Genomic DNA, 27650 nt, shown 5'->3' on the forward strand with positions numbered 1-27650 from the left:
GAGGCAGGAGCGGCTATGGCGGCGGCGGCGGCGAAAGGAGCAGGAGCGGCGCCCCCGCTCGCGGCAGCGGGCTCGGATCTCGGAGCGCCGGGGCGGACGGGAGCCTGCCGAAGGCCGGCCAACATCCTGGCCCAGCTCCGGCAGGCGCAGCTCAGTGGCCGGGGCCTGTCGCGGGGGCCGCAGGTACCGTGGGGCTGAGGCGGGCTTTGTGGGAAGGCCGAGGCTGAGGCGACGCCGACACGCCACCTCCCTCAGAAGAAGCTCCGCTCGGGAGACGGGGCGGCGGCGGCGGGAGGGAGGGACGAGGCGGGGAGCGAGGCCGCGGCCGAGCCACGTCCCATTCTAGCCTTGCCTTTTGCCGCTCACTCTGGGGTGGGAAGTGGGGGTTGGTTTTCGCCCCTGTCCCTCCCTCGCGTGTGATGCCGCCCCTTTGTCTCTCCCCAACCCCATACCCGCATCCAGGAGGCGGCCCTTCTTGGCACCCGTTAAGGCGAGCTCGGGCAATTTTATCCCATCTCCCCCACCCTCGGAAATATGGGAGTCAGAGGCTTTCTGCCGCTCGTCTTTCTGGGCTCCCAGGGAATCCTGGAGTTGCTGCTGCGAGGCCTGCTTGGCTTCCTGGTCTGCAACTCTCAACGGCTTTTCTGTTAATAAGGCCATTGCCTCTGGCATTTGCTGAAGTCCGGTAACTTTCCCCCAGTAGCATGCAATCCAGTTTACTTCGTTGGAAAGGTGTCGTCTTGCCTTGCTCGCCGGAGTTTTTTGCGCGCGCACGGGCGTCTTGCACAGTCCCATGGCAAGGTATGACTCCCAAGCTGGAGTCAGTTGGCAGAATATAAGAGCACCGTCACCGTGTTCTCCATCGCTGAGTCAACGTGTGGCAATTTTGCTGTGTTCCGAGAGGCAATCTTAAAAGTGTGATCTTTATGTAGCAGACACAAAGTCTGGCAGTTGAATTTTTCACCTCCTTTCCTCCATAACAGCTGCCACGTTTAGGAGCATTAGGAAATAATAGTGTCCAAGGACACATATCAAATACGTTTTCTTTATTTAGTAGAACTTAAGCATTGCAGGGGGGGGGGGGAGACATATGAAGTTAATGCCATAAAAACCTGAAGTACCAACATTGCAAATCCACAATGTTGATTATCGATACTGAGCTGTGAAACTCTAATTAAATCATAATTACCTGAATAAGCAAGGCTAAAATTGGGCATCAGGCAAAAGTTGATATTGGCCTCTGAAATGGAAGAATGGGAGATGCTCAAAGGAATGGATATTTATACCCATTTTTGCCTTTGAGGGAGATAATTTTTTCTAACCTTTTTCATTTATTTGAAGACTACAGTCCACAAAATACCCAACTTCAATAAAGATCTATATTTTTGCTTTTATAAGTATCTTTGTTGTTGATTATGTTGTTCTCCCTTTCTTCTTTTTTCCTGTATCCCTTTATTTCTTTTAACTGAAATCACCTAAATAAAACATAAGTATTAAATTTTAAAAATGAAAGGATTCAATAAATCATGTCCTCAAAATACATTCATTTCAGCTTTGGCAATGGTTTTGATCAAACATAATTTACTGTCATCAAAGCATAATAATTTTAGTAGCATCTGAAACAACTACCTCAAATACAAACAATTGCTATTTTTAAAAAGTATCTGGATAAGAATTACATGCACATTATTAAAACCTAAATTTTACAGGGATGTGTTTGACTCATATTGGAGCGTACTAAAATTATCAATGTTAAAAATAGCATTTGCTGTGAACACAGCTTGCTTAACCAATACATAAAGGTGGATTAATTAAGTCAGGCCAATCAAGGTTTTTTTTATATAATGGGAGACATAATGGTATCGGTTCAAGATAGGGAATGGGAAATAGTGATCTACCATTCTGGTATGCAAGTCTGTCCTGTCTCTGAAGGGTGTTACAGAAATAGAAAGATGCCTTATATTCCCATTTCTGTAAGTTTAGTTGGATTGCATTGGTATAAGGAAAATCAGCCACATGGACTATTACTGTGTCCTGGAACCATCCAAAATGAAAATATTTGCCACAAATATATGTGAAATTTTTTGAAGAAATATTCTTTTGTATGTGATACCTCACAATACACAATATAATTTAATGTTGCAATCCAGCACTGAGCTGGGTACACCGAAGCCTGCTGTTTTCAGTGATTTAAAGGAGTTTTAACACTGTTGGATTATGATCAAAATGCACAATCTAAATGTTAAAAATTATATTCCTTTGAGGCAAGTTTCTAGCTGCCTAAAGTGATTTTTTTCTAACTTGAAAATAGAATTTACTTACCAGGATAACCTAACTTGCTCAGTTCTTTTTTTGTCCTTCAGTGAAATATGTTGTGCCTATCCTACTTAAGTCATTTCCTTTAGTCATTTCCCCTGAATACTAGAAGAGTTCTGGTTTGATGACTAGTGGAAAAGATGACATTGATCTTGTAAACTCCTAGTTGGGTTTCTTCAATGAGTTTTGAACCTTTGAATCTGTGCTGTTTGCTTGCATATATTTCATGCTTGATCAGCATTCCTTTCTCTTTTGGCACAATAAACTAAATTATATGGAAATTTACATCCAGAATTTTTAAAAACTCTTCTCTGAAAATGGTGGAGCCAGAAGCTTTGTTAAGTGTGAATGCTGAATTTAAAATACTGTTTTGTTCTGCTCACAGGGACTTCTTAAAATAGAAGTCCCTGTGAGTTGGGGGGTGGGGAAGCTGCAATGGCCCAAAGTTACCTATCTCTGCTGCAACACTTTAGCATGGAGTTGCTAGTCAAAACTTTTTGTGTAGAAGGTTCTTGTCACTGTTTTGTTGCAAGATTGGGAATGAAAAAAGAATTTGAAGCATTGATTCTTTTCCACGGTAATGGAATCTGCATTTTAATAGCATTTTCATGGGGAGGGGAGAATTCATCACTGTGTCATGCACATTGCATTTTCTGCATGGGCATCATCACTACTGCATGTTACAATCACACACATCTTTTCTGGTGCCAGTGTTCACAGTACAGAAACTGTGATTTTCCAGCTCAGGTATGCATAACAAAAGATACTTGTAAATCTAGTTTGTTTGTTTTTCTTATAGTGAAAGTTATATCTGTGAAGAAAAATCATAATGTGAGGAGTCCTTATATCTGAAAAGAGTTGTGACGTTAATCCTGTCTAGAACCTGACAAAACTGATGGCACACATAAGCTGCCCACTTGGCCAACATCTAAATGATGTCTGTCTGTTTGCACAATGGGATTTCTAGTTTCTCTTCTCTCCCCTTAAAATCTGCTGAATGGTCCCTGAATTCCCCCAGAGCAGATTTGGGGGTTGTGTTTTGGGGGTCCATGAGGAGGAAATGAAGGGAAAGCCGCATTGTGTAAGCAGGCACCTGCTTCCGCTAAATTAGATCTCACATCTTGACAAGCAACCCTACTTAGAAAATTTATTTTAACCCTTCAGTGGTTATTGAAAATCTAGACTATTTTAAGTGTAATAAGGCTTCCTAATTTTGATAAAATAAGGGAAGGAAGATGAGGATAACACACTTGTGTAGAGTAAGTTATATTTTGGATATTGAAAATGCAGGATAATTTACAAAATATTAGTTTATGAATCTAAAGATAATACAGAATGAAACGACAGTATCCCATCAGTGCAAGGATTGATCCTTGCACGACTGGACTTTCCTGACACACACTCTCCACACTCTCCAACTTTGCTCTGTAAGGTTGAGGTAACCCTCTAGAATTGGTTTAGGGGGCATGCAGGGGGAAAGGAGGGGGGAAGTTCTGTTGCACAAGCAGAAATTATTGCACAGATAGAATGTTCATATAGCACTATGTTGGATACAACCCTTTATTTACAGTACTATCAACATTGTGAATTTATAATTTATCTGTGCCAATGACAATTTAAAAAAACAACCCATTTTCATTTTTATAAAGAAGATAATAATCTACGAAAGAAAAATATAGGTGGATGATATAGCAGGGAAAGCAATTTAATTTTCTTTTTGTATTAGTATTTTTTATTAGCAACAAACTAGTCAGCAGTTGCATATTGTTAACATACCTCACCATTATCACTACTCTGGCTGATAACTTTGTTTATTTCCTTTGCAATACTCGTATGTGAGAGCTGTGGGTTTTATTAATATAGTATAGTTATAACAGAAAGCAGGGAATCTCTTGATCTACAGATTTGATCTAGGTGGCCTTAAAAAAGATCACATTCAGAGCCTAGCTGTCAGTTTTCAATACTATGGAAAATATTGCTGGTGGATTATTATTATTTTTTTAATGTTTTGGAAATTCAGCACTAGACATTGGCCTACTAGAGAATGGTAAGAATTTTTAGGACTGTTTTTGAATGGGAAAAGCTTTAAGCAAAAGAAATTATGGGGTGGCTTGGTTTTTACTACTGTTTACAATAGCTAAACTATGTTAACCAGCTGACGAATGAGGAAAAGCTTAACTCACAATGATATCTGAAAACAATATTTCCCATTTTCCTTAGGGTAACCTTCAAAGGGAGCCTGGGAGATTATAAATCTGTCCTCCACCCCACCCCCAGCTGTAATGGCAATGTTTGCTTCAGTTGACCAAGGTCAAACATTTTTAATGCTGATTTCAAAAATCATGTTTTAGCAGCTGTACATTGGCTTGACATGTTCATCAAGCTATCCACCACAAACTCAAGTCCTCATTTCTATTCAGTTACCACCACCACCAATTCAGACTCCTTTTGTGAAATTTAGAGAGAAAAGTGCCCCAGTTTGCATCAGTTTACTTGACTACATAGTGTTACATTTGCCATTTTACTGCTTATTCACCCAGTTTAGATAGATCCTTTCAAAGCTCTTCCTCATTTTTGTTTTAACTATCCAGATCATTTTGGTACCATCAACTCTAAATAATTTATGACCAAGTTAAAAAGCACAAGTCCCAATATCAGTTGTTGGGGAATTTGCAGAAATCTGCTTTGGCAAGTGTTAGGACAATTAGAACACACACCTATAAGTTTTTTTTATAAGTAAGATGCAATGAACATATGTGGATTTAATACATTAACAAAAGTACAATTTTCAGTGAGTAAACCATACTAGTCCTGTTATGAGTATCAGAGTATTTGACTAAACATCACTGGCCCCATTCTTCAAAATGTTACAGTCTGCTTGGCACTAAAGATCTGTTGTAATTAAGGTCACACAGTGTTGCCTGTATCAGAATACAGAACCCTCTTTGTATCCAGATTTTCACGTGAATGACAACTGAATTTCCAAATCTCACTCACAATGAAAGAACTTCTATTCTTGTGGAAGCATTGTTAACACCATTACCTGCTATTTAGAATGCTTGTTGGAGAGATGGGGACAGTCTTTAATTTCTAAAGAAAGACATCCAGGGACTCAGACTTATACCATGAGTTTTATGAGCCCTCCTCAACAGAGTGTGGGAAGGAAACTTGCTTAGTGGAAAGGAAAGGACATACTGTGTGAGCTCAGGGACACTTTTAATGTATTCTAGTGGGTCAGTAGAATTAACTGTTGGCTTCCAAGTTTGAAGGCAATTTGTTGTCCCTTCTATATCAAGAAAAAGAAGTTTCTGCATGATTGGGGATGCCTGAACAGACCTAGTGTAATAGTGAATATCAGATACAGTGAGCTCACAATTTAGGTATAGTGACCAGTTTCCAAGACATAAGGTAGCATGATGCACGCTCTGGGGCAGTATAAAATATATTATATCTGAGAAATGTGTCAGTCTCATCTTTATCTTGTCTTGTAGCTCACAGAAGCTTTGTTAAAGGAAAGAGATAAACAAGCAAAGTGGAATGGAATTCCCTTGCTGTTACAGAAGCTGTATGAGAACAGTCATCCCAACAGTGATTTATCCCAGTGCCAAGGCATCTTAAAGGTAATGCTTCTTACTGGCAGACTGATGCATGCAGCAGAATCCATTCTCAGTTTCCTCTGATATTTTAAGTCAATTCATAAGTTACGTGTTAGTCACAGATTCTCTCAGTGGCCCCTCAAATGCATTTCCAAAAGCTATTTCCATCCTGTGCATAATTGTATGGACTGCTATCAGAGCCCTCATTTGTTGTCTCCCCCACTCCCAGCTAAACATCCTCAAAGCTTTAAGCTTTCTTCATACAGAAGATTCTCCAACCCTTTGGTTATTTTTTCCAGAAGAGTAAAAAGGAACTGAGTATTGGTTCAAGTTCTGCTCATATAAAGTGAATTTCAACAAATGTGTTTCACATATTTAGTTAGAAATCATTTCTTTTCCCAATCTTGCATGTTTGGAAGCTTGGCATTTCAGACTACATTGATAGAATAATTATGTTTGTTCTGTTTTCTGATATCACAATTTAGCTGCTGATGCAGTGAATTAATCTGTATTTGTATATTTTTTTATGAAATCGGCTATCTGGTGCTGCAAATTGATGTTTTGAAAATCTCATAAGTACCCTCAGTAACCTTCTGCAACTACTTTGAATAATATGCTTTGATATGAAGTATCTCTCAGTACTTACAACTTTAACTTTTGTTCCCTGCCAGGAGATTTCTCCCCTCCTTTCAATGGAAGCTATGGCATTTGTCACAGAAGAGAGAAAGTCTGCTCAAGAATCCACTTTTCCAAATACGTACACATTTGACTTATTTGGAGGAGTTGATGTAAGTGGTTTCTACTTTTTTTAAAAAATTGCTGTAGCATATTGTCAAATACAGTAACTAACACATTGAGTGAGGCGTTGGTAGTAGGAATAATTAAATACTAATACTCTTGTTCAAGACAATAGTACAGCCATAGGAAGGTTTGGTTACCCAAGAAAGCCAAATTTAAAATGTAAGGAAGGGATTTTTCATTACAATAGGAATATTGTGTTTTTGGAGACTAAAGTAACTTGGCCTTTTGGCTTAGAAAATGAAGGCTTAAGAGAAAACACAATTTCACTCTACAAGTTGAATAAGCAGCCACAGGGTGCAACTAGTTATGTGATCTTGGTGTGTTTCTTCCATTCTTTTGGGTTAGGGGGGTGTAAAGCAGCATGAATTTGCATCACTTTATTGGATGCTAGGAAGGAATCTCCCTCAATCAGATTGAGTATCACAAGGAACAGGAATGTTTTCTCTCTAGCAGGAATGACTAACTAGCAGTCCATGGGGTACTTGTAGCATCAAGAGAGGTAAGGATGGAGGGCACTAATACAGAAAATCAGAAGAAACTTCTAGAGTGCAGAACCTTGGCCCTCAGACTACAACTCCACAGTGTTAGAAACTGAGATATAAAAGTTAAATGGCACCTTAAACCTAGGTTATGGGTGCAACAATGGAATGTCTAGGTGTGTTTTTTATAACAAGAATTCCGAAGCTGAAAATGGAAGGATCTGCAGCTAAAATATTATGTTCATTTTTTACATGGTCTAGTCCTTCACCCGCTCCCCCCATATATTCTTAAGAGGGTCTCTTCTCCAGTCTTCAGAGAGTAGCTGGAAGTGGGGAGGCAGAAAAATGTCCCCCTTTCCTTCTACTCTGCAGTTTTAATCTGAAATCTTAGGTTCAGTACTGCAGCCAGAGCTTAGAAATTCCTCACACTAATGAAATTCCCTATCACAAAATGTGCCTTAGAACAGTGGGAGTTTTGAACACTGCAACTCCAACAATCCTTGATCATGCTTATAATCTGGAGGGCCACAGGTTCTGCACCCCTGCTGTAAGTGGCACTAGAAGTGTGTGACTTATTTCACCCAGTATATTTTGAAGTAAGACTCTTCATCAGAGGCACTGCGTATTTTTTGTGTTGCAAGGTAAATGCATTCTATATTAGGCATCTCATAACCTGACTGGCCAACTGTCCTTCAGCATTTCAAAATGTTTATGGGGCACCCATAATTTCAGTGCTAAGAAAGTTGAGGGTTGTCATGGCTCAGAAGTGATATTCAATCTTCTTGAGAGTCATAGGATCCTGACGTATATAATTAATACTTAGCCTCTTGAATCCAGTATATTAAGTACAAAGTGTCTAGTTTCCTTTTGCATATTTCATAACCAAATCTTTAATCTTAATAAAGCTTCCATTTAGTGGGAGGCTGGCTCTGGCAATGGAACCCCTTGTCAATATATGAGTGGCCGTAATGAATGGGTCTGTGATAGAGCTAACTAAAAGTTGTCTATAAATTAAACACAAGGTCATAGTTAAAAGCTTGGAGAGCAACATGTCTGTATCTTAAAGATAAATTTAGAAAAGCACGTTCTTTTATTACTACAGAATCTTAATAGCTAGCTTGAACTAATATTGAAACTAAGCTATTTCACACTAAAATATGGAGCTGCCTACTACATCAAAATCTTTTAAATCCTCTTCCAAGTTCAATGGGAAGTTACAAAAACCTTTTGTCTGTATAAGCTACAATTTTACAACTAATATGCACAAAGACTGAGTAGTGATGCTGGTTGATATAACGTCTTGATCAGATAAGCTACAGGCAGCGCAGATTTTGCTTTTAAGTAGCCTATAGCTTTTAAAAGTGGCAATGTATTCAACTTCTATGCAGCCTTCACAAGGAGAGGCCACAGGCGTATATTATAGAGTCCTGTCCTCCTTAACGATAGAGGGGTGGTTTGTGGTCCAGTCCTGTATGTTGTGCTGTACAATTACATCCTGGGCCACTACTGAAAGAATAGACTGGATGCCAGCCCTGATTCTTGCTCTGGGAAAGCACCAGCTATTGGTGCTACTGTGTCAACTGATAGGGAGGACAGGTGGCTTCCATAAGGTGCAGGAATGTGCAATGGCCATTTTCAAGGGCAGGAGGCGCTCCATAGTCCTATAGATAGCTTTGCTACAATTGTCTGGAATGTTTTCTGGGTGACATTGTTTCCTTTTCCAATAGTTGCTTCTGTCTTTTTTAACCCCTTATCAGTCTTATCCCAAGTCTTTCTTTGAAATGGAAAAGAAGGGTCATATAAAAGGGTGTATGGGGTGAATAAAAGTATACATTATTTTAATTCACTTCACTTATATTTATGTAAGTGTGAATTGAGTTTTCCCAGTGTGTATATTCAGAAACATTAGTAAGTATATGTGTATATTTAAAATATTAATACGTGGCAGGGGGAAAGCTTGCCCTGCAAATGTAAAGATCAGTAGACTATCCATGTCCTCTGCAAATGGCATTGCCTCAGTAAAGTTTTGAATATCTGTTTCCCCAGTGATTTTGTTTTGAATATAAATATAAATTTAAACTGTAGCTTGATTTTCATACAACACTGAAGTATAGCTAAGTCTTTTGCTTATGTGCTTTCCCCCAGAATAGCTGCATCATAGAGGCCAGAGGTGTACACCCCTAATTTCAATATTTTTTCATTATGGTTGAAGCACAGCAAACCTATGTTAATGCTTACTATAGTGTATTGAAGGAAGCTAGGACAATCAGTCATGATTTAAAGGTGGTTTGTTTCACTAGGCACTAACCGTAGTTTGTCTGTGCTTGGAGATAACAGGTAACAGCACTTCATTGAAAGTGGAAGCACATGCTTCCAAGCTCTTCTTCAGTCACATGGTCCCAAAGCTTATACACAATACTAAATTATGGTTTAGTTGCCTGTGAATTCAGCCATTGGCCCAGTTCGCCTACTGTATCCCATTAAACCATACTTTAAAACATATTATTGTCTAATATCAACAAGCAGTGTGCACATTTCTCAATAGTTCCTGCAGTGTTCTTCCCCCAGTCTTGTTGCTGCCACACCACAGATTAAATAAATCAGAGTCTGGGTTGCTGTATCATCTGAATCCAGGTTCATGATTCATTTCTTTCCAAACCAACCATGACAGGTAAGCAATATTTTTCTTTTAGGCTTGCCTCTTATTTAGGAGAAACCACAAGCCTGTGTTCAGATCACACAACAAGCCAGATTCAGACTAATTTTTGTCTGCAGGATGGCAGCAGAAGGGGAGAAATGTTGTGGGAACTTTGCACCAGCTTTGCAGCATGCACGAACATACTTCTCATATAGTTTCTTTTAAAAGGCAAACAATGTCATTGCATTGCTCTTGAAATATGACTATTGTTTTGAAGAAAAGCATAGTAAAGTAGGACTCTGAGTGTTTTGTGCAGTACAATAGAGCGGAATTGTCGTTTTTTAAAGTAGTTTGCTTTAAATTTCAATATAGCCCAAAAATTAGGTTCTTTTTTTATTAAGGGGCATCTATATAAAGTTATTATGTATCTAATTTTCACAGCTTCTAGTAGAAATACTTATGAGACCAACTCTTATTACACAAAAGAAGAAGCAGAAAAGTAAGTCAGTAATATACTTCCTTCATCAAACCTTGTTTTGTTTCCTTCTCTTCTCTTCTCGTATCCTGATAGAGTAATTGGTCACTAAACCAAGTACTGGTAGCAATACTTGTTTGCTAGCATTGTGTGCGTGTGTTTTAATGATGTATGAAAATGAAGTTTAACCACACAGTTTCTTAACTTTTATGGTTGCAGAGGTGATAAATGCTGGTAAACCGTGTTTGTTTATAGGATTAAATACTGCACAATAAACAAAGTATATAGGCAGTGAACATAGCACATCCATAAAACAGCATTAGACAACTTAGTAACATCTGGATAGTGATGCACAATAACCAGTGTGGACCCGCTCCCCAAACCCTGGAGGCAAGTCCAAGTCTTGTTGGGTAGCAGTAGCCAAATGACCAGAATTAAACACCAACCACTGTCATCACTCCTGTGAGTCCACCAGTTTTGGCTAGGAAAATCACAGAGCTTTACAGAACGTTACCTAAGATTTGAGAAACAAAATACTAAGAACCAGACTTTCTGTTCCAACAATACATAAGCCTCCAGCAGGTTATTAATAATAATAATTAATAATAATTTATTATTTATACCCCGCCCATCTGGCTGGGCCTCCCCAGCCACTCTGGGCGGCTTCCATAAAAACCAAAAATACAGTATTCAGTAGCAGTTTGTCTGAGCAGCCAAGTCTATGGATTTAGTTCTAGAAATCTTACACAGAAGAACGCACAGGAAATAGGTGAAGTAGATTTCTTAAAAATTAAATTAAAAATAGCTTTTTTTAAAAAATAGACTCCAGTATCCCAGTGAAAGTATAAGAAGAAACCATTGTTAAGACTACAGTTGTGAATTACAAGACAGGATACAAAGCAACAAAGGCTAGCTTTCTTGGGCTAATACAAACAATATCAGCAAATGGACCAGCACTGCTTACTTATAATAATAGGCACAGAGTTTCACAATCCAGACAAGCTAAATGCCCTTTCATTTAGAAGCAAGGCTAGAATCATGTGGCATATATATAGGCTCATAAGGTAATAAAAGGAAGTCAAAGTCTCACAGTTTCTTGTTTCATGTGGTGTTCAGAACAGGAATATCACATGATATCTGCAGTATTTCTGTCAGCCATATAAACTTGATGTGAACGGATTGCCTACCTGCCCTAATAATAGTTGTCGTTCCTCTGTGTGTTCAACTTCGATCAGATCTCATTTTTATTGGATTTTAGCAGCTGAGATACTTGCTGGTTTTTTTCATTTGTTCATTTGGGCTGTTAAATAGTGTGGTGACATATGTCTTTGTTTGTGGTTGATTGTTCAGGAAGCCTTAATCAGTTTTTTCTATTGCAGTAAGCGATGACCTCATCAAGGATTGTTTAAGCATATTGTACAACACTTGCATATGTGTAAGTTATATTTTCTGTTCTGTCAATAATTTTTGTTTTGTGATACAGCTAGGTTTAGGGGATTCTTGGTCTGACAGAGAAAAACATTCAAAGCATTAAATTAATGCTGCATGCTGCAATATTCTTGATGCTAAAATTTCTATTGCATTTCACAAATTGCATTGTAGCAAACCTGTTGCTGCTTGCATTTTGTCTAAACATCTTTTTAATAAGGACTCATTGCTATTTATTGCTGAAGTGTTTTAAGCCTTAATGCAGTGGCTTGCTGTGGGAATCTTGGTTATCATTCCCTGTTTAAGACTCTCTTCAGTTATGTATGCTTTTTAAATTTTATTCTGGAATTGTATGGGTCATTTTATGTTATTGGTAGTATTTGGACTGGGTTTTTTTTAAAAAAAATAGAAACTTTTTATCAATGTAAAATTAGTGTTGAAAACTAGAGTTGAGTTCATGACATTAAATGTTACATGAAAACAAACCAATAATTCCTGTCATTCACATTACATTTGTATCCATTGGCAAGACTATAGGATACTTTACTTAGCTGGTAAGCACTTTTATACTCATGTCATTTGAGCAGCCTAGCTTTCCCTGTTGATAATTTATTGCTCTTCTACTTAAAGGCAAAGAAAGCTGGAAAGGTTCAGAATCCTATGTGGAATAACAAGAAAGGCACTTTCTCCATTCCTTTTTAATTTCCACTTTGCTGCCTCCTGGGAGAGCTCTGCTTTTCTAAATTATTTTAAAATTATATGTGATGTTTGTCTCAGCAGTGTTAGCTTTTGCTCATGTGTATATGTGGTTTCTCATTATTGTAGACTGAAGGAGTCACTAAACGATTGGCAGAAAGAAATGATTTTGTATTGTTCTTGTTTACATTGATGACAAATAAAAAGACATTCCTGCAAACAGCCACCCTTATAGAAGACATCCTGGGAGTAAAAAAGGTTTGTTGATAATCTAGCCTATACCGTCATGTTCTCATTTAATCTTGAAAACTCTTTAATAGCTTGTAAGTAGAAGTCCCTTCTCAGTTCAGTAACTGATAAAAAAAATATTGTATCCTAAATGGAAAAAGCCATATTACTTGCTCCTAGCCTGTCTTTCCTTTGTAATGTTTAAGAGTAGCTTGGCAGCACCTCTCCTGACTGTAAAATGGAATTTTGGAAAGGCATCATGTAATAGCAAGGCTGGGTACCTTTTATTGAGCCTGCTGCAGTGAGCCCCCATTATACATCTCTGCATGCACTGCTTTGATTACCCCATTCACGCCTTAGCTTTCTAGTCTCAAATAAAGTAATGTTGTGTGTAGCACTATGCCCACTTCTGGATACTGGAATTTACAAAGGAAACAGTGAAGCAAATGTGTCCAGAGAATAGTGACTAGGATGGTGTATGGGGTCTGGAGGGACAGTTGGAAAATGGGTAGGTTTGGTGTGGATAAGAAAAGGTTAAGGGGAGACATGTCTGCTGCCTTCAAATACCTGAAGGGCTATTGCACGCAAGAGGGAGCAGATATGTTTTCTGTTGTTTCAGAGCCAAGAGCTGTTGGACAGTGGAATGGACTGCCTTGGGTGGTGGTGGGCTTGCCTTCATTGGAAATACTTAAGCAGAAGCTGGGCAACCAGTTGTCGGGGATGTTGTATTTAAGTTCTGCATTGCAGATCCTTCTTTGATTAGGAAGTTGGATTAGATGATCTCCAAGGTCTCTTCTGATTCTGAAATTCTGTGATTCAATTTTTTTATCATGATCTTGGAAATGCATTTATTTAGCACTTAAGTTTTATCAGCAGATTTAATTAGATCTCCCTTTTCCCAGTTAAAATAATAGCTGAGGTTTTCAAGAGAGAAAGGGGGGAGTTTTTAAAGATGAGACATTATTTCCTGACCCCCATTATGTTTGCTATTTAAACCTTATTTGGGTTTGCACAGAGACAAATATAGCATAAACGTAAATGCTATTATTTATTTGCAGTACACAAGCTAAAAACTTTGGATGTAACATTTCATGAAACTTGTCCACTTTCAGGAATCTGAGGAGTTTCCTTATGTTCTCTAACTTGTGAGATTAGTTGTCAGTCGCTGTCAGTACTTTTTAGCATTGTGCCATTTTAAGAAATTGCTTAGGAAAGAGTAATTTACCAGTTATAATTTTAAAATATGTTCCCAAAGGTATAATTCATTCAAACTAAAATGAGATACAAGAAATAGAAGATAAACCAAGAAGCAGGGGACTGCAGCCAGTCTCATTTTATACCCTGCACTCTCATGAATGGTGCACAGATGTCTTTAAGACTCTCAGTTTCATTATAAGATAACTCTGCAAAATGTTTAAGCTAGAAGCATATTGCAGTCATGTTCTTTTCAATATTCAGTATTATTATTTTAGCTGCTAGTGCTAAAAGAAGTAAATTCTTTTAATTTTCTAGAAGTCCAGACAGTGGGAAGGTAGCTTCATACCCCCATCTAATTAAAGAAAAATAATAAATTATTCCTGCAATTAATAATTTCCAGCCAATCAGCATGAAACAATATGCAGTTTTGTGATGAAGTACGGTATAATTTGTGGACTCTTTATTAATGTTAATAATATATCAGAAGTAAGTGCTAAGAGGTTCTGCCTTTGCTGTTGTGCAGCATGATCTCTCAAGGTGGTTGTATGGCCCAACTAATACATTACTTAGATAGAATAGGAGCCCCTGCAAAACTGTTCTCCTATGATAGGCTTCCATGTTGCCTAGGTAAAGTATTCTGACCGAACCCAAAGGGTGCTCATCAATGGTTCCTCTTCATCCTGGAGAAGAGTGACTAGTGGGGTGCCACAGGGTTCTGTCTTGGGCCCGGTCTTATTCAACATCTTTATCAACGACTTGGATGATGGACTCAAGGGCATCCTGATCAAATTTGCAGATGACACCAAACTAGGAGGGGTGGCTAACACCCCAGAGGACAGGATCACACTTCAAAACGACCTTGACAGATTAGAGAACTGGGCAAAAACAAACAAGATGAATTTTAACAGGGAGAAATGTAAAGTATTACACTTGGGCAAAAAAAATGAGAGGCACAAATACAAGATGGGTGACACCTGGCTTGAGAGCAGTACATGTGAAAAGGATCTAGGAGTCTTGGTTGACCACAAACTTGACATGAGCCAACAGTGTGACGCGGCAGCTAAAAAAGCCAATGCAATTCTGGGCTGCATCAATAGGAGTATAGCATCTAGATCAAGGGAAGTAATAGTGCCACTGTATTCTGCTCTGGTCAGACCACACCTGGAGTACTGTGTCCAGTTCTGGGCACCACAATTCAAGAAGGACACTGACAAACTGGAACGTGTCCAGAGGAGGGCAACCAAAATGGTCAAAGGCCTGGAAACGATGCCTTATGAGGAACGGCTCAGGGAGCTGGGCATGTTTAGCCTGGAGAAGAGGAGGTTAAGGGATGATATGATAGCCATGTTCAAATATATAAAAGGATGTCACATAGAGGAGGGAGAAAGGTTGTTTTCTGCTGCTCCAGAGAAGCGGACACGGAGCAATGGATCCAAACTACAAGAAAGAAGATTCCACCTAAACATTAGGAAGAACTTCCTGACAGTGAGAGCTGTTCGACAGTGGAATTTGCTGCCAAGGAGTGTGGTGGAGTCTCCTACTTTGGAGGTCTTTAAGCAGAGGCTTGACAACCATATGTCAGGAGTGCTCTGATGGTGTTTCCTGCTTGGCAGGGGGTTGGACTCGATGGCCCTTGTGGTCTCTTCCAACTCTATGATTCTATGATTCTATGATTCTGTTCCTGCTCCGACTTGTCAAGGAGCAATATGATAGCAACAGCCCCACATGATCAGAACTTCTGTACTTTGCTGGGGTGACCCCTTTGTACAGATGTATACAAAACATTTGATCCATTTTAAGTACTTGCTATACAGAATCTAATGAGCCACATAGCAAGTAATATAAAAAGTAAAACGGTTACAGTAAGCCCACAACTTGCATGCAATTTACTTGTGCCCATTCAGTTTTACATGCTTGGCAGAAAAATATTTTTCTTTTCAATAGAAAGGGGGGTGGGTGTCTGGGAAATCCCAGCTGCCATTGAGCTCAATGTGTTTTGACTAGATGTGATTTTGGCTGTAGGCATGATCCCTGTAATATAGCCCCCATATAAATTGCAGGCTTACTGTAGTTTAAATTATGTTAATGTTCTTCAGAGTGGTGAATTAAGAGGTTCCTATCTCTATATAATGCCCTATCTAGGAGTTTGCCAGAAAGTGTTAAAGTGAGGTGAGGACAGAGGTGCACACCAGCTCCTTTTCAGACCTTCAGCTGAGTGCATCTTAGGTTCCTGACTGCAAATGCACTTTGAACTGAATATTAATGCAGTTAGACTCCTCCCTTTAAATGGGAACCCTGGTTTCCCTTTCAGTATTCTAAGCACATTCAGCTGAATATGTTCAGGATCCCCCTTTGTCTTAGGGACAAAATGAAGCGCAAGTTAGCATGTTTAGGGACATTTAGATCAGTGCTTCCTTTCTCCACTTCTAGCTAGTGGTTTCAGATGGAGATCAGAATAGGGTTTTAATCTGCAAGAATTTTGGAAATAATATCTTTGCTATTTTTTTAAAAAAATCATCTATGGGTCACTAGCAGTCAGCATATCGCTTGTCATGTTTTAGGAAATGATTCAGTTGGAGGATATTCCAAACCTCTCCAGTCTAGTCTCTAGCTTTGACCAACAGCAGCTTGCAAACTTCTGCAGGATCCTTGCAGTTACAATTTCAGAACTGGACACAGGCAGTGATGACAAACATACACTTCTTGCAAAAAATGCTCAACAGAAAAAGAACGTGGGTCCTTCTCGGGCGGAAATTAATCAAGGTAAAGCATCCTGTTTCTGAAATTAATATGTACTCAAATTGATATGTACTCAGTTAAAGTATTTTAAGATGGAAGTAAACTTGATTTCATTTGGATTTTTAATAATAGTTGTTCCATCAATTTAACATTTGTTAATCAAACCTATTTGCTTCTTGTCATAGCTGCACTCCTCAATATACCAGGCTTCATTGAACGACTGTGTAAACTAGCAACCAGAAAAGTTTCAGAAACAACAGGAACTTCAAGTTTCCTTCAAGAATTGGAGGAGTGGTACACCTGGCTAGATAATGCACTTGTACTTGATGCGCTAATGCGTGTGGCAGGTGAAGAGACAGAGCAAAGCAGCACAGGTACCTGCTTTTAAATTTGCTAGAACAGCCATTTAATATCCTGGTAGCTTTTTCACCTGTAGATCTGCGTGTGGCCTTGTCTTGCAGTGTACTCTTGCTTTGACATTTTCGTACTGGAATGGAAGCATGTGTGCAGCAGTACCTAAAAAGATTGGAAAGACTTGTGCAAATACCTCAGGATGGTGTATTCATTTTCTGCTGCATTGAAGAAACTTAGCATCTTCTCATTTCCTACATTTTTGTTGCATTGATAACTATCATATAACTACCTCCTTGCCCATTTTTTTAAATATTTTTTTGGTCTTTTAGAATCTTCAGATGAGAGTGGATTTGCCTCTACTTCACCAAGGAATCAACTTCCGCAGACCATGAAGATTATGCATGAGATTATGTATAAACTGGAAGTTTTGTATGTCCTCTGTGTCCTTTTAATGGGCAGGCAAAGGAATCAGGTGAGATTCTGCATCAGAAGTGTATAGTGAACTGCAAGCAGCAGCTCTGAAAATTCAAATGGGGGTCCAGCTACTTAAAATCCTATAATCTTTTCAAAGTGTGTGTGTGTAGATTATGATATTTTTAATATATATAATGGGCTATATTTTGTGGAGAGGTGGGGGAGCTTAAAAGAATAAACTGGCACAGTTTATGGAAGATCTTAGAACAATATACCTGTAGTGAATATACCTGATTATTCTTCTTGCCTAGGTTCACAAGATGATAGCAGAATTCAGATTGATCCCTGGCCTTAATAATTTGTTTGATAAATTGATCTGGCGGAAGCATTCAGCATCAGCCCTTGTTCTGCATGGGCATAATCAAAACTGTGACTGTAGCCCGGTGAGTATTAGGTTTAAGCTGCTGCATAGGGGATGTTCTTTTGAAATGGCCCTTAAGAGCTCACATATAATAGCTGTTAATAATGTTGATAGCTAGCCTCTTCAGTTGTTTTTCGTACTAGTGTTTTTTTCTGATTGCATTAGTAACATCATCACTCTCTAAAATGGCTTAAATATTTTTTAAAGCCTGGAAGTCGTGACTTGATGTTTCTACCATTCTGCTAGTAAGGATATTCTGTAATGTTTCTTATAAAATAAATTCTCAACTTCTTTCTTCTGTAGGATATTACATTGAAGATTCAGTTTTTGAGGCTACTTCAGAGTTTCAGTGATCACCATGAGTGAGTATAGAATATGTTTGCCATAAACTTTGTGGTGGCACTTCATGTATTGCTGAATTGATGGAACATCATATTTGAAGTAACTCGGATAATTTAGAACTTCCTTAAAAGTAACATACAAAGAATATGTAATAGTTTTGATCATGTTTTGCTGTTACACTTCCAAGAAGTGAGTGCAAAGATATTGGGAGGTATTTGTAAAGCACATTTTGGGAGAGACTGTGCAGTGGCTGCCAGCATACAAGGGACCAAAAAATGGAATACAGCTGTTTGGACTAGTTTTGTCAGAGGACACATTCAAAGGCACTATGAGCATGAATTTTGAGATCCTAAACAGATTGCCCCAAATCTAAACTTATATTTAGGACATTCTTTATCAATAAGTTCAGGGGGAAAGGAACTGGAATTGTGAAACTTGGCCTTTTGCTATTTTAGGAGCTCCTTTTTCACAATTTCCTTTAATATGACAGTATTCAGCTAAATAATTACGCAAGCAGAATGATTCCTGCTTGTGCAACAGAAGTTTGCCCCCTGTACCATCCCCAAGTCTGCTCTAAAGTGTTGGGGGGACACCCCAGAACAGGGGGAGATGGGGGAAGGGGAGACATTCTGTTGCACAAGCAGAAGTCATTCTGCTTGTGCAAGGAACTATCTAATGCTACTTTGAATGCAACCTGTAGTTTATTCTGTGGGTTCATTCTATGGATTCTCAGGGCTCAAACCCAAATTGTGAGATTATTTGTCCAATACAGAGTTATGTTTTGGCTCCGTGTTTCTGTAAAACTGAATAGAACCTTGATACCACAGAAGAACCAGCATAGTTGTGTGCATTTTTGCAAAAGGAATGTAGATGATGCATTAAAGAATCAATGTTTGTAATCACTCCTTCTGTCCTGATTTTTATATTAGGAACAAGTATCTGCTTCTAAACAGCCAAGAGCTTAATGAACTGAGTGCAATATCCCTCAAAGCCAACATCCCTGAAGTAGAGGCAGTTGTCAACACAGACAGGTAGAGAGAAGTGCATGTATGTTTGTGTCATTTGTTCTTTCTGAAAGTATGGCAAGTATCCTATTTTACCAGGCCTGTCTCTTGAACCCCTGCAATAAGTTGGGTTATCTCTAACTTTGTTGGTATGTTGAACTAGCAAAAACGTGAATCACTCACACAATGCAATGACATCTTTCTGAAGTGTATATTGGACATCTGGGTGGGGCCACATATGCCCTTTAGGGATTGCTTGCAGTCCTTTACAATCTGCTTCTACCCCTAAAGCCAACTCTGTCCCTTTTGAGGCAGAACTTAGGTCTGTTTATTCAGACCTGTGAACACTTAGCAGCTAATGTTGGCTGGAGAGTGTGAATGCATAAGCGATGGATTTTGAGAGTGGAGGTTGCAAATCATAGGTAATTTTGATAACTGATGAGAACATGCATGGGAGGCAGGAAAAGGATCACATAGGACTTCATAAGGAATTTAATTAACGTATTTAAAGTACACATACACTTAATACAAATGAACATATTTATTTATATAATGTCCTTTATACCTATATTTCTGTTTAAATATTTATTACATACAAATTCCAAATTGGGTCGTGCTGACTTCCTAGTGAATTGCTGCACATTCTGTTTATGAATGTAGCTTGTGCAATGCTTTATGTTGCTGCATTTGAGGCATGGGACATTCTTTCCATCTAAGAGGGAACAGGTTTCGTAGCTTCACCCTTTTCGTAGAAACAACAGATTGAGTTTGTGGGCAATAGCGGCATGCATTCTTTTTTAAAAAAGCAAAACAAGTAGTAGCAAGATGTGGTCCTTACTGCCCCCTTTCCAAGCTATTTGGCCTGGGAAATAACGTTGCTGTAGATGTCAGTTTGAAGGACAAAGGTGCAAGCAAATGGACTTCAACCCTCAGATTCCTAACATTTGAGGATTCATGGGACTGATTATTGTTCATTTGCCTAGCAGAAAGTTCAGTTGATATGGAATGATAAACCGGGTAAGGTGGCCTCTGTGTTTTAGCCATGTGCCAACACCATTCTGCCTTTGCTTGTTTTCATAACCTCCCTATAATTACACATTGTGTAATCTTCTACATCTAGAGACATCTGGAACATACAAGTATTTCCATATTGGCTATCAAAAAACCCTGGGTGTAAAACTTTTTTTAAAAATTGAACTAACATCTGTTGGGTTAGAATATGCAAGTTCTGAGTTTGTACAGTTCTGAATGTTGCATAATGGAAAAGTAACAACCCGTTCTTGTGCATGTAAGCTCAGAAATATCCTACATTCAGTGAGGCTTAGATTTAGACTGTAGTCATGTTTTATTTTATTCATTAAAAATATACACCACTTGATTACAAAAACAAAACAAAACCTCAAAGCGGTTTACAAAAAGCTAAAACAATAAAATTTGTAGTATCTGTTTATGTGTGAGAGCACAAGGTTTTTACAAATGCAGGTTTTCTTCTTGAGAACTTAAGATTCAAGCCCATTGAAAAGGTTTTTAGAATTGCAATAGAAAATTCATTCACCAGCAGGGGGTGTTAGACTGTAATGTTCCATGGAGTCACAGTATGTTCAAAATACAACATCCATTTTGAAATGGTTGTAGCATTGCAAAAGCTTGGCATAGTTTACTTGGGTATTGCTTTATAGATCTGCTAGATATTTTCTTAATAAATTCCCCTTCAGCCCATTGGTTTACTCATTGTAATTTCTTCCCATGTTTTAGGAATTTAGTCTGTGATGGGAAAAGAGGCTTGCTGACCAGACTTCTTCAGGTAATGAAGAAAGAGCCAGCGGAATCATCATTCAGGTGGGCTCTGTTATTACTACATTAAGCATAGTGTTCTTTTGTAGGAAAACTTGATCTTCAGAGTCCAGAGAGAAATTGGATCCTTGCCAACTATTAAAAAACTTCAGTTTTGATTAGTTTTGTCCTTAAATTGAAAAAATTGAGGCCAGCAGTGCTCAGGGATAGGAGACCTTCTCTCAGCATGGTTTCTACCCTGCCCATGACCTTAAAGTTGCCTAGTCTCTAAAGATGTCTTAGTTGTTTAAACTTTGAATCCTAACTAGCGATACACATAAGGAAGATCCACATATACAGCCAAAGTTTTGCTTTGCTTTCCCTGCAACTGTTCTCACTATCAAAAGAGCATGTCACATAAAACTGTTTCCACTTTTTATTTACAATTAACCGGATGTTTCTTTCTTAATATAAGGTGTTAATTTTATTTTATGCACCAGGTTTTGGCAAGCCAGGGCAGTTGAAAGTTTCTTACGGGGCGCTACTTCTTATGCAGATCAGATGTTCCTGCTAAAGAGAGGGCTCCTAGAGGTATTCTAAATGTTTACTAAATACAAATGTTTGTGAAACATGCTTCTAAACCCTTAAACCCTTGATTTCTTAGAGAACATGGAGTCTTTACTAAGAGTTAATCAACTTCTTAGACATTGTCATAATCTAGGGTTCAGTCTAATCTTCTGAAGTTTGTCACTTTACTGTGCTCTGTGTCTCTGAAACCACAGTTATAAATTATCAGGCTTAATCCCCTAGCAAGTCAAAACACCTTCCCGTAACAAGTATAGGAAGTCAAAGCCCTTTTTATTTCTGCCTGCGGAAAGCAAAATGTGAAGCTTATTATCTTTATGGTAATATTTTTCTCCTTGCCAGCATATTCTCTACTGCATTGTAGACAGCGAATGCAAGTCACGAGATGTGCTTCAGAGTTACTTTGATCTTCTGGGAGAACTGATGAAATTCAACATAGATGCTTTCAAGAGGTTTAATAAATACATCAATACGGATGAAAAGGTAAACCTAAACCCCCAGAGTCCCAGATGAATCCTCAGCCTTATAATATATTGGATGCTGGCAAAGCCTAATCACTCTACTTTTTTAGTTTCAGATATTTTTGAATCAGATCAACAGCTCACTGGTTGATTCCAACATGCTGGTTCGTTGTATTACTTTGTCTCTAGATCGATTTGAGAGCCAGTCAGATATTAAAGGTAACTGCGGTCTGTTCTAAGACCAAGAAATTGTTTTTAAAATATGGGCAACTGTGTCTATAACCATCAGGGATGTGGTGGCTTCTGAAAATCCTTTTGGAATTATTGGGTGCAATGATTGGTTCCTGGTCCATGGCGAGCAGGTACATACAGGGTCAGGCTTTTTCCCCATGCTGCTTAGCAGTGGCATATTTGCTGCACTGCCAGCAACTTCAGAAAGATTTTCAGCAGCCACTAAGGCTTGGATGAACTGATGATAACAAACAGGTAAAACTCCTAGTATCTGTTCACAATAGATAAGCACTCATTGTTGCTACTGCTGTTTTTGTCTGAGTTTCTTTGAAGTTAAAAAAGTGGTAATTTTAATGGGCACTTCATGTGGTTGCTTTTCTCAATTAACGAACAGTGGATAGAAACAAATATTGGCAAAGCTGTTAGTCCTTTCAAAAATGATTTTGGCTCAGCTCTTTCAACCTAACAAATGGCTTGTCTCCTACAGTGGCAGAAGTCCTGTCTGAGTGCCGCCTGTTATCCTACATGTCACAGATGTCCATGAGGATGTCCTTCCTTTTCCGGCTTATTAATATTATTCATGTACAGACACTCACACAGGTAAAAAACTGGCACTGATCTCCCATGGAGCATATGTAAATAGATTTTTTATCCAATGTGATGTTTTCCTTTAAGTTCCTAACCTGTTGGACTCTAGTGTTCCATAAATGGACTCTGGGAATATCTGTTAGTTTGAGCCTTTTATATTTTTTATCCTTATTTTCTTTACTATAGGAAAATGTAAGTTGTCTGAACACAAGTCTAGTTATCTTAATGCTGGCCCGAAGGAAGGACAAACTTCCCTTCTATCTTCAGACACTGCAAGAGATGGAATACACCAAGAAATACCCTGGATTTATCCTGAATAATTTTCACAGTCTTCTGCGTTTCTGGCAACAGCATTACCTCAATAAGGACAAGGACAGCACCTGCTTAGAAAATGTATGTCTGTTCCAGTTGCTTTGGAATATGCTCTTTATATTTTGTAATTGTGGCCCAGTGGGGAAAGAGTAAAAGAGATAGATGATGTAATGACAGTGCTAAGGCAGTGTAATGCAACAGCAACATGAGTGTCAGGGTGTATTTTAAGAATATGCGAGAACTGAACACTCTTAGGTGGCTGTGTTGGGCTCTCAACAAAACTAAAGCATTTTTTGGTTATTGTCAGTGTCGCAGTTTCTTGGTAAGCCAGAACAGACTGTGCGCTGCCACAGAAACATTCTGCTTCCTCAGATGCAGGCTACATCTGCATTGAAAAAGTGAGAACCCATGTTTTGTGTAGGTAGATCTAAACTAGACTGAATTTCTTAGCTATAGTAAAACAGTGCTTTCTATGTACCTTTGCATTTGGTCCATGTTAATTTGAAGCAATAGCCCAGCATTGTCTGGTACTTTATATAGTAACTAACACACACATACACCCCCCACACACCATGATTAGCATGGAAATGCTTATGCTGTGTTCTTGGCCAGTTGTGTCATAACATTTTTCCACTGCAAGGCAGTTTTTATAACTTTCTATAGTAAAAAACATATGGAAAACGTTATCATTTTGGTCTCCCTGGAGACATCTGGCTGATTACTGGATGGGGGATGTCCTGGTTCAGGCCAGAAAGATTGTTGTGCTACTGGGCCAAATTTAAAGTTTCACTTGTTGGCATATAAAGCCCTAAACAACTAGGAACCAGGCTGTCTGAAAGATCACCTTTGCTGCCTGTCCACTGCAGTTGTCTGTGGTGCCATGTGTGCTGGAGCTTTGTTTCATGGTAACTCAGAAGGCCTTCAGCACAGGGGCACCTGCCTTGTGGAATACAACATCTGTCAAAATTAGGCAGGCTCCAACAATTGGTTATATGCTAAAAAACTGCTTCAGTGGGCTTTCCCAGATTTGATTCACGGGCAGTATCAGAATTTTTTTGTGGGGGGCATTATATTTATTATACATTGCTGTGATATTTGTTCATATTCAGCAGCTTATTTGGAAAATTTATGAAATTTATAAAAAATTATTAAATGGTCATACTGATTGCATAATTTCTGCATTCTAAGAAAATTTCCTTTCCTTTCAAAAGAACATGCTCCTGAAAGAAGACTGGGCTAAGTTGCTCTGAATTCAATATGAATTCCTAGTTTCCCTGTGTTTGATAATGGGTGGGGCCAACATGAAGTTTCTGTTCTTGGTAGCAAGTTAGTTGCTAGATACAGCTGCATTTTAGTGGTACTTGCTGTTGTGCTGTAGCATAAACTTTTTTTTCTACCTTCTTTACAGAGTTCATGTATTAGTTTTTCCTACTGGAAAGAGACTGTATCTATACTGCTTAGCCCAGACCGGACATCACCTTGTGCCATAGTTAGCTACATTGACGAGGCATACATGGACATGGACAGAGATTTTGCCGAGGAGTAATTCTTCAGGCTCTGGCTTCCAATGGACTGTGCTTCAGAGGGAATCTTGCAGACAATGGATTTTCAGGGATATGCTGTGTGCACAAACTTGGAACTATGGAATGTTACCATGTTAAAGTTTTCTCTCTCCATCCCCTGCTCTCAGCACTGTTTTGAAGAGCAAGACATCACCAACTTCCTAGTCAACATATTCAGGGAATGCTTGTGTTCTGTCCGAAATTGTCTGCAAAAAGCCCAGTCTTTTCTGCTCACTGTGGCTAGAATCCTTTGAGTTTGATAGATGGGATCTTTCAGATGTGCAGTTGTTAGCTGTGGCTTTTTATCCTGGCTACCAAAATTAGATATTAAAAGTGCAGGCAATTTTTTGGGCCATCCAAACAAGCCGATTTTTATGGGCACGCCAGATGCACACCAGCCACATTTAAGCCACTTTTAAAAGTTTCTATTTTTATTGCTTTTTCCTTTGCATTGGGATATAGAACTGATTGTGTGTGTATTTTGTTTTTAAATTCTTGGAGATAATAGCTCTCTTCACTTCTTTGCAAACTACTTTGGGATTGTCTCCTACAAAACTTGTGTCCAAACCCCTTATTTTATCTTGTTGTGGTATTGCATCCAGAAGTATCTCTCTCCGTTCTGTGGAAATCTCTTGTCTTCAGCTGATTTTACAGTGTGGTCTAGAACAGGCATACATTGTGGTGATGGGGTTAGTCTTGGGAGCCTAGCTTTGACTAGGCACTAATGAATTGAAATTAACTGATTTCCCCCACTCTAAATATCGCAGCCTGACCATTTTGTCAATAAATAACCAACTCAAGTTGAAAATTTATTCTGCAGTCCTGCTTTGGCTGACCATAAAATCCACTCTTGAACTTTTGCTATTTGAAAACCTAACACTCTAGGCTAAAATAGCAAAATTAACACCTTTTATTCCAATTGTGTATATATATTTATTTATTGTTCCTGAAGTGTAATAGTTACTGGAATTGGCTGATCTTCTCCTAATGATACATGTATTAAATGCTGCCCAGTGATTTTGGTTTGGGGACAAATTGCTCAACAATATCTGAGTTTGCTCTTGTAACTGCTGGCATTTAAACAAGTCACTTGGAATATAAGCTAATATTTGAAGTCAGAAACTTTCTGAACATTCTTTTCATTACTGTGCTAAAGCACTTTAAGAAGCTTTAGCAGCCCTTTATCTCCCTCAGTTTAAAATTACTTTGATTGTCCCTTAATGTGTAAATGTATACTTCTGGGACATACTCATATAGCACAATATACCCCTGAAAAGTCTTGTGTTAGAATGCTATGACTATATGGTATTTTCCTCTATGAAGGAAAACCTTAAATATCAGAACCAGTCTTGGTTCAGAAAGGTAATTTCCAGACATGGAACTTAACAGTAGCTGGGAAAGCGGAGTGCTTGACTATTCTCATCATCTTTACCCTGCACTTTTTGCTGCACCTTATTTTCAGATAACGCCATGGAAAGAACAGCTGGACTGCAGCAGGTTTGTTTACAGATACTATTTTAATATATATTTGCCTCATAAAAAAACAAAGGCACTTGCTTCCAGAATAAAAAGTATAGTACTGATCTATCTCACAGTACTAGTTGCTCTTTGGTTTAAATCAGGCGTCCTCAAACTCGGCCCTCCAGAATTTTTTGGCCTACAACTCCCATGATCCCTGGCTAGCAGGACCCAGTGGTCAGGGATGATGGGAATTGTAGTCTCAAAACATCTGGAGGGCCAAGGTTGAGGAAGCCTAGTTTAAATAATCTAATTGGTTGGGCATCTATTGAAGGAACAGCACAGCACTTTAAGACTGACCCAATCTGTGTTCTCCTTTGTGGTATGTTAGAAATTAAAATGGAAATATGGGAGCAAATTATGTATCTGCTGTGCAGGAGCAACCAGCCCACATCCTTTTTGATTTTTTTTTTTTTAAGGATATGTTAAAATTTTCATCCCAAGGCACTATTAAACTGGCTTTACCTGACTCCACATGCCTTTGACAGTTATCAAATGAGTCCAAGTGTTGAGGTAACTTTTTATAGCAGACATTTGCTTCTTGGTTTTAACCTGTTCCTTCTTGGGCTCATCCTTTTTCCCCTTCCCCAAATTCTAGGTTATATTTATGCGCTGATTCTATAAATGTAGTAACCCTACACTTCAAATTAAACGCTAAGTATTAAAAGGCTCAAATGAGACTGGATGCCTTCTGAGTCGTTTTAATTATTGCATCCAGTCTGCAAAGAACTTACTAATTTTCATCCAGTATATATGACATATTTCCTTGTCATTGAATGGTCAGGCTGCTTTGTTCCTTTTATGCATTTGACTCAGGTGAGACTGATCCTCAGCTACTCCTGGGAGTGGCTTGGTATCGCCCACCATGCTCCTCTATTTGTTTCCAGTTTATTGGTCTAGGCCCAGGGGTAAGGAACTTGCAGCCCCTCAGATGTTGCTGCACTACAGCTTCAATCAGCCTTGGCCGTAGTGGTTAGACCTGATGGGAGTTGGAGTCCACCAACAATTAGAAGGCCACCTGTGTTCCCTATCCCTGTTACAAGGTGATTGCAAGGAGTTGAGCTGGGGTTTTTGACTCAGGCTGCACCATTTGCCTTTTAGTTCTTACAGGGAGCTTGTATGCCTGAGAGATCTCCCGCCACAGCTTCTCTCATAGAATCTTCTTTGCAAATGTTTAGAGACTGCAATGGTAGGCTTGGATTTAAATGCAAACTGCTTCAAGGAGTGATACCGATGAGTGACACTTAAATGTGGCTGAAAAACAAAAAAGGTCACTGTTGGCTGTGTTGGCTTTGGTTTGGATTTTTAATCACTAAAGGAATGGAACTGCTGTGTGGCAAGAGGGTGGGCCTCACCAGGCCAACAAATGTTCCTGGAAATTTAAAGTATCTCAAGTGGATTAATGTTCATGCTGCCCAGATTAATGCTGATTTACTAACAGCACATAAATGTATTAAATGGAAACTATTAAAATAATTTTATTTTAAAAAAA

The 27650-nt window shown here is 38.8% G+C and overlaps 1 protein-coding gene across 1 annotated transcript; it reads left to right on the plus strand.

Moving 5' to 3' along the window:
* Window positions 1–27650, plus strand: TRPC4AP (transient receptor potential cation channel subfamily C member 4 associated protein). The gene is made up of 19 exons (XM_081196150.1): window positions 1–183; window positions 5808–5936; window positions 6584–6700; window positions 10272–10329; window positions 11685–11740; window positions 12559–12687; window positions 16416–16617; window positions 16779–16967; window positions 17277–17419; window positions 17673–17804; window positions 18086–18144; window positions 19054–19155; window positions 20884–20967; window positions 21402–21492; window positions 21829–21969; window positions 22058–22166; window positions 22666–22778; window positions 22953–23159; window positions 24487–27650. The coding sequence occupies exons 1-19, from the start codon at window positions 16–18 to the stop codon at window positions 24622–24624; spliced, it is 2367 nt and encodes a 788-aa protein (XP_081052276.1). The 5' UTR covers window positions 1–15; the 3' UTR covers window positions 24625–27650.

Source organism: Podarcis bocagei (assembly GCF_964188305.1).
Source record: "Podarcis bocagei genome assembly, chromosome: 5".
In the NCBI taxonomy this organism is placed as follows: Eukaryota; Metazoa; Chordata; class Lepidosauria; order Squamata; family Lacertidae; genus Podarcis; species Podarcis bocagei.